The sequence below is a fragment of the Quercus lobata genome, chromosome 6, assembly GCF_001633185.2.
Source record: "Quercus lobata isolate SW786 chromosome 6, ValleyOak3.0 Primary Assembly, whole genome shotgun sequence".
In the NCBI taxonomy this organism is placed as follows: domain Eukaryota; kingdom Viridiplantae; phylum Streptophyta; class Magnoliopsida; order Fagales; family Fagaceae; genus Quercus; species Quercus lobata.
The window spans coordinates 16,903,479-16,911,488 of record NC_044909.1 but is presented as its reverse complement, the minus strand read 5'-3'; the positions used below and the strand labels follow the sequence as shown (position 1 = coordinate 16,911,488).

General features: G+C 31.1%; 1 protein-coding gene across 1 annotated transcript; it reads right to left on the bottom strand.

The window, feature by feature from the left end:
* Positions 1–2,031: 2,031 nt before the first annotated feature.
* LOC115994865 (1-aminocyclopropane-1-carboxylate oxidase homolog 1-like) lies at positions 2,032–5,946 on the bottom strand. Its single transcript, XM_031119174.1, has 3 exons — positions 5,333–5,946; positions 2,871–3,192; positions 2,032–2,527 (listed from the first exon to the last, which is right to left on the bottom strand). The coding sequence occupies exons 1-3, from the start codon at positions 5,887–5,889 to the stop codon at positions 2,270–2,272; spliced, it is 1,137 nt and encodes a 378-aa protein (XP_030975034.1). The 5' UTR covers positions 5,890–5,946; the 3' UTR covers positions 2,032–2,269.
* Positions 5,947–8,010: the final 2,064 nt, after the last annotated feature.

Below are 8,010 nucleotides of genomic sequence, written 5' to 3'. Positions count from 1 at the left end.
AGAAAGAACTCATGGTAAAACTTGAGTGAGGTTTGACGATGAGAACTTTTTAGCAGAGCATTTAGTTTACGTGCACAACCCCATTGTATGGTTGGTCTTTTGTTGTGATTCCCAATTCCTTGTGAAATGTCCTGCACGTTTCAAAACTCTTTCAGTCAGCATTTTGGAAAAAGGAATTTGCAGCTTAACCTGCATCAGTACGTACAAAACGGCCTAAATGCAAAATTTTAGCCTAATTATCTTGAAAGTTTTATTATTATTTTTTTAACTACAATAACCGTGTATGTGAATATATATATATATATATATATATATATATATATTTTAGAACAAAATTGAAACTCTACAAACACCTTATATATTTCTATATTGAGTGTAAATTTTAAAAATCTAATCGGTAGATTGCATGTTCTTATTATATTATTCATGTATGTAAAATTTTAAGAAGATCAAAAATCAATTGCTATCTCATCAAACAAATATTAAAATTTCAAATTTTTATGATCTAAAATTGTGTATAAAAAATAAGTTTATTGATCAAATAGTAAAAAAATCCAATTTAAATGAAATTTGATATGCGCGTTAAGAACATAAGGAACATAAACTTCAAAAGTTAGATTTTCAAAATTTACACAAAAAAAGACATAATAAGAAATTTGAAAAGTTTCTCTCCAAACTAATTTGAGGAGAAACTTTGTTCTTTTTTTTTATCCATTCTTGATTCTTTGTTGTTAGAAACTGTGAGGAATATTGAAGGACATCCAAACTGGGCATGTCCCTCTATATACCATATCAAAAGTAACATCCAGGAATTATGAAGTAATGACTTGAACCGTTACTCTACCTCACTATACCCGTTATCTTTGATACCCACTATATAGAGAACGAATTCTACATTTCTCATAGTGTTTATAGAGTAGTAAAATAATCTCAAAGCTCCTGTGTGATTGCATTGTTTTTAAACCTAGACCAGACCAGACCAGCTGGTTTGATCGAGTTAACTGGGAATCGGCGGTAGGACTTGAATCTGCTCTCACCAAGTGAAATAACATCTCCAACATGCAAACCATTGGGTCACGCACATCTTGTTGGTCAGGAATAAAAAATTAATAAATATAAACCAATTTAAGTATCAAATATATTAAAAAATTAAATGACACATCATGGATTGACTTTGGCTGAATCTTAGTCTGACCTCAAAACTCTTGAATCTCTTCCTTTCTCGGTTCATTAAATTGTCCGAGTTTCAAAACCATAATGTCTTGTACACATCTATGTTAGTTACAGCTACCTAGCTCTGAATAAAATATATATAAATATATATATTAATTTTTTAATATATATCTACCATAATGTCTTGTACACATCTAATTTTATTTTTTAAATCGCGTGATTCAAGATTTCATTTGTTCTTTGGGATAGGCGAAGAAATAAGGGAACAAAGACAGGGTGATCAAACTGATCACCCTGTGTTTTCCAGTGACACGCAACAAATTTATAAATCTAATTTTAATATAATATTCACTCTATTTATTTTGTTTTCGGGTGGAGGGAGATCGGAGATTGAACTGAAAAGATCTCCTAGGCTTCTTTCATGGAGCGGGAATAGGTAATTTTTCGTGGGGCTGTCACTTGCTACTATAATGATTATCAAAAAAGAAAAATTAAAAAAAAAAATACTCGATTTAATGTTTGTGATATTCTGATTTTTCTTTGTCCTTAGAAAGTGGGTTGAATTCGTTTTGGTCATTTGGAAATTCGCTTTTGTCGATTTAGCCCCGACTCTTTTAACACTACTATTACTGTTATCTCACTCAGAATTGGTTGACATGTCTAATGCATTACTTACCCATCACATTAAGTGGCTAAATTATAATTAAAAAAAAAAATTACTTGACATTAAAAAATACACATCAACAATGTTTTTAGAGAGAGAAAAAAAGAGCCTCCCCTCTCCGTCACCTCGTGCATTTTATCATGATAATTATGCAGGCCAATCCATCCTGACTTCTGAGTAATAAGCACCACAGGTTTTACAATTTACAAAACGGTGTTGATTTATTTCATGCTTTAACGCAAGTAGGAATAAAATAACAACCTAGGTAACGTGCATATTCCAAAAGCATGCAGTAAACATGGTCATCTTATACCATACACAAACAATTTGTGTAGTAGATTATGCAAATATCGTCATTATTTAATATGAATTAATCATGACATATAGGTTCGTATAAGAGGCACAAATCCAGTTCTCTTATTAATTTCCTAGTTACCTTTGCAACTTGAAATGTGTTAGAGCAGAGTTGCCATCAAGTCCTTTCCCATAGTAGTAAGCAATGAAACCCTGCACTGAGGTTTCCCTGTATATAGGTGGATGTTCCTCTGACAACAATTCCTTGATAGGGCCATTAATCATTGTTGATGTATAAAAATAATGAGTGAAAAAGCATGCAACAGATAGTCTTGGTCCAACATGGCTTGCCAGCACCTGATGCTCTACGCTTTTAAATCTGTCATTAGATATGAGCTGCAAGAACACAATAGAACAATACTTAAAACTATTGAGAAGCAACCTCCAAATGTAATAATGCAACAATACAGACTAGAAGAGTCCATTTTTAGCCACCTGAAGCTTTAGAATTGTTTAATGAGAGCTAAACATGTAGATGAAGATTGAAGATTGAAGATTGAAGATTGAAGAATGAGAATGCATGTTAGATAGCATGACAGAAATAATTCTTGTTGGCAGCTGGATAATGAAATTCTATGAACTTTAGAATTTCTACAATTACTCAACGCTATGCAGTCCAGAGACAGCGCGTGGATGCAAAGTGAAGAATGAAGTTAATTAAGATATATCAAAATCTTGCCTGTAGAAGATCGCCAATATTTACTACCAGAGCACCAGGCAAAGGGGGAACATCAATCCACTGGTCTTGATGAAGAATTTGGAGTCCACCAAGATGATCTTGAAGCAAGATGGTCAGAAAATCAGGATCCGAGTGTCTGGTTGTGCCCATAGTCAGTTCGGGCTCAGGGCATGCTGGATAGTAGTGACTGAGAAGAGCATGCTCCTTTTCACATTCCAGGTCTTTAAGGTGGTCAGGTTTGAGCCCAAGTGCTTCTGATAGCAATTCAAACAAAGTGATCCCCAATTTATGGACTTGCTTAGAATACTCAATAGTTATGTCCCTGCAAATCAGATAAATGAGCATGTTAGCAAACGGGGATCATTCCTACAAGAAGCCAAAGCTTTTAACAACATAAACAATCTACCCACGTTTCTTTTTTATTTTTTGGCTGACTAATCTAAGCACATTTCTTCCGTAAAGGGTAATGATTTGCAATATGTGACCCCAAATATCATAGTTTGAACATAATCCTACTAGCTAGAAGCAAGAACACACACTGACAGTTTTTAGACCCCTTAAAAACACAATTGGATTAACCTAGGTAATTAGCCAAGTTGTTACTTAATCCAAATTCCAAATTTAGGTTATCATAATCAAACAATTATATCATGCATAACAGCGGAAAGAAAAATAACACAAAGATATGATCACCTAAGAAACCAAACCGGTAAACCTAGGGGGGATTTAACATAACTATTCTCAAAGTAAACCTGAATCCATTATCTTGAAAGAATCGAAGTTCATACAATAAGACTTACAAGCTCCCACGCTCTACTTCTTATTGCCACCCACCAGTAAAACTTACTGACACGACCACATGCAAGCTCCGAATCCACGGACTCCTTCTTTCTTGGATTTTCCAGCAAGTACAAGCACTTCCGCTTGTTTTTCTTTAAGTTCTTATGGCAACAACTGAATGATCATCAAGCTCTTGAACGAATCTCCTTTTTGATAATCCTAAACTTGTGTAAAGAAAAACTCCTCACAAATCTTACAAGAGATTTACACAAACAGCAATATGAGCAACACTAAAACGTGACTAGGGTTTGCCTTTTATACCTAGAGCAAATTGGAAAACCCTAAATGTTTTAAACAAACTAGGATTGAGTTGGAATTCTGTAGAAAAACGTCTCTAACCCGATTTTCGATTAATTGAGCCTAAACTTCGATCGATCGAACTAGGCCGAGAAGCTTAAATAACTTCTGCAACAGTTTATTCCAACTTTACATAAATGATCCAACTTTGAGCAAGTCTAAACACGACTAAACATATTGTTTTGATCATGATTTGCCAACAATACACATTAGAGTTCTAAATACATAAAATCCTAAGTCTTTAGAACCTAACACACACTACTTTGATTATGTACAAGCCCACGCATCTATTTTTTTTTTTTTTTAATTATTGCCAAACACGAAATTACTCAGAAATCTCTCTCCTTATGGCACAGATTACGCAACAAGGGAGATTACCAGACACAAACAGAATTAGCAAACCCCCACTACTTGGCAAGGCATGAACGCAATGGGCTTGTGTTTCCCATTCCTACAAAACCAACGTTCTTTGTGATAAAACACTAGGAAGTAGGACCAATCTATGGGTATTGGGTAAAGATATGTGAGTGAAAGTTATGCATAGACAATTTCTTATATAAAAAAATTTAGCCCAAACTCATAGACTTATATTCTTAAGATTAAATGATTTTTTATTTTTTATTTTGCTAAGCAGATTAAATGATGTTCTAATATCTCTTATATAGTTATATTAAGTCAGACAACGTATTTATTTCCCCTTACAAGTGTTATTAGACTTGTTATGTTCTTATATTCAACTTCAAAGATTAACATTGCCAAGAATCTTACTAGAAAAAGAAAAAATCAGCGCAAAGAAAAATAGTACTAATAATAACTTGTGTAAGAATTAATTATTTCTATTGAGAAAGTGAAACAAGAGAAACCATAACTAAACTAGACTTGTTTACAACCTAAAGTTCTTTCTTGTATAAAAACCAAGAAAACTAAAGATTCTGTCTCTTTTTTTTTTTTTTTTAAGGGAAATTATATTTTTAACAAAAAAATGATAAGTAGTTAATTTTAATTTTAATTTTTAAAGAATTTCAACCTAGACGTTTGCATTTGATTATAGTATTTTGTTATCAGATTATGACACCAATCAATTTTTGATAAATTAATTAAATCTCTTATTCAACTATTAAAAACTTTATTAATTGAACTAATTAAAATCTGCAGTGATCAATTGGTATTGGTTATTATTGTTAGGGAAAAAAAAAATCTCAGAATCATATCACTAAATAAATTAATTAAAAAAAAGAAAAAAGAAAAAGAAAATATAAGCCACTTCACTGGTAGCCACACTTCCCTATAATAATAATATATAAGAAGAATAAGATGAAGAAGACCTGCAGAGCGGAGGCAATTCTTTAGGGTCAAGAGGTTGAGGGTGAGGACCCATTACACAAAACAAAGTGTCCCTCCAATTAGCAAACTTGGACTTGTACAAATCAAAGTTACTACCATAATTCACCTTACTCGTCCGCTGATCCCTACTGTAGTACTCAGCTTTCTCCTCCCTCGGCAGCTCATGAAACCCACGCGCCGCCTCCAACATCTCCTCCAATACTCTCTCACCTATCCCATGATTCACCACCTGGAAGAACCCCACTTCCTCCGCCGCCCGCCGGACTCTGTCAACAACCTCTGCACGCCGAAGGACATCGACGTTGATGTTTCTGAGGTCGATGACCGGAATTGTGAACTGGGTATTTTTGCTTTGGATTGTATCACCGGAGATATCATCCTCCGGCGGTCGGACAAAAATTCTTGGGAGTTTGGAGATATTAGAGTCTACAAGGCCTTTGACACCAGCTTTGGTATCGTCAAATACCTTTAGCTCTTGAAAGCGGTCATAGTTTTCGGAACTTTCGGTGAGTGATTCTCCGGCACCGGTGATTACCATCTTTGTTTTTGTTTTAAAATTCTGGTGGTTGTTTAGGACAAAGATAGGATTTTGATAATTCTAAGGTTTATATGAAGTATTTACGGTCGACGTGTCGACCTTAGTGCCAGTAAGCAAAATCCTGGTGGTTGATTTCTCAAAAAAAATTAAAAAAAATCCTGGGAGTTGATTAACTTTTTGTCTTTTTCTTATTATTTTTTGATAATAAAATTTAAATATAATAAAAGTTAGACTTAAAATTTGCCACATCTTGCAAAAATAATTTTAGATTTTAAAAAATAAATATAATTTTTTTTTTTTGGCTTTTATCTTCTTTTTTTATAATTTTTAAGTTGATGAAATTTTAATTTGATAACAAATATATTATTCTTATCAACTTTTCATTTACCAATCTTTGGATAAACACAAAAATTTAATTTTTCTCATAAACTTTTCCTCTATTTATTTTTGGATGGACACAATGTTGATATCAACATTTTTTTACTTCGAATAATTGTAACCCAGTGGGAAGTTTAATTTTTAAGAGTTTGAGTTTGAGATAAAGAATTTAATTAGAAATGATTTTATTTTATTTTTAATGGCAATTTATGTATTCATACGGTTAAATGACTAAGAGATTTTTTGGATAAACCCGAGAGAACATTTTTTTTTTAAAGAAAATTTAATCAAAATTACACTCTTATATTAAATATAATTATCTTGAAAATAAACTCTATTAACCTAGCTTATATAAAATTCTATCTCTACTAAAATTCTAACTAAAACCAAAAGTTTTATTATCCACACACACACATATATACACACCAAAAGCTTCAAATCTTAGATTCGCTCTAAGACTTCCTCGCCTCTACTATTATTTCCAAGCTTTTTTTTCTTTTATATATAATTAATTTGTTCATCATTTGATTTATTGAGATTCATAAATATTTAATTTTGTAGATTCATAAAAGGTATGAAATGAAACCAAACTTGCGGAGTATAAAATGCAAGGTAGTTTTTGTATTTTCTTTATTGAGTATGTCATATTGCATGTCTTTTTTTTTTCCCCCAATTCTTTTTGGTGAATTTTACTTCTTTGATCATTACAAGATAGGAGTAAATTATGTAGCTAAGAACCAATTGGCATGACAATAAATAATAAGGCTGGATTCATGATTTTTTATATTAATATTTTGAATGTCCATGTATCTATCATTTTTTAAAGTTATTTCTTATTTGATTTTTGTTTTTCTCTCAAATTCAGTCCCTCTTTGCTTCAAAAAATATATTCCCAATTTTATTTTATTTTTATAATAATAATAATAATTATTATTATTCTCCAAGGTGTTTCCTTGAGATTTCAAAGTACTCGATCAAACAATACTCTTGGTATTGAGTTTTTCTCAAAAAAAATTTTGAAGTTTATATTTACATATTGGTTTTGATAGGGTGGAATTTGGTGCCTCATCCCTCACTTTCAAAGACAAAAATTTAATTCTTATGTAAGTTTATCTACTTTTATTTTTTAATTTTTAGCAATTTGGGTTGTTTATAATTCTTAACTATTACATTGAGGTTACCACTTAAATATGCTTTCAATTATTATTTAAAATTATTGAATCTAAGGTTTTTCATTTAGATATGCACTTTAATTATGCAAAATCCCTTTATATTTTTTTAGGCATCTTCTTTTATATTAGTTGCACGGTTATCTACTATATTCCATTCAATTAATTTTGGACTTATATATGATTTTTTTTAAATATAAAAACTTAATTTTACACAATATGCATTCATTATATAACTTAAAGTAAAATGTTACTTCTCTTTTTTTTTTTTTCTTTTTTTTTTTAAATAGAGTAAAAGATTACTTTATTTATATTATTTATTTAATTTTAATTAACATAATTTTTTTTTTTCATTTTTTTACATATGATTCTTGATTAACCTGTACTTCGCAAGAGCATAATATTAGTTATATAATATTTTTGTATTAATTTTCCATCATTAATCTTATGGGGGTGATATGCTTTCCTTTATAATAAAATTTAAATTTATATTTATATTTAATCACTCCATTAGAATTTCGACAAGTCATACTTTCTATTAATAGAAGAATATTTTTTCAATATACAAACACAA

Bases quoted from the DNA above. Each gene is read 5' to 3' on its own strand.
- LOC115994865 (XM_031119174.1), bottom strand. From the start codon at position 5,889: ATGGTAATCACCGGTGCCGGAGAATCACTCACCGAAAGTTCCGAAAAC. The intron at 3,193-5,332 runs GTCTTCTTCATC...TCTGATTTGCAG, and splicing joins GAATTGCCTCCGCTCTGCAG to GGACATAACTATTGAGTATT. The intron at 2,528-2,870 runs GCAAGATTTTGA...GTGTTCTTGCAG, and splicing joins ATATTGGCGATCTTCTACAG to CTCATATCTAATGACAGATT.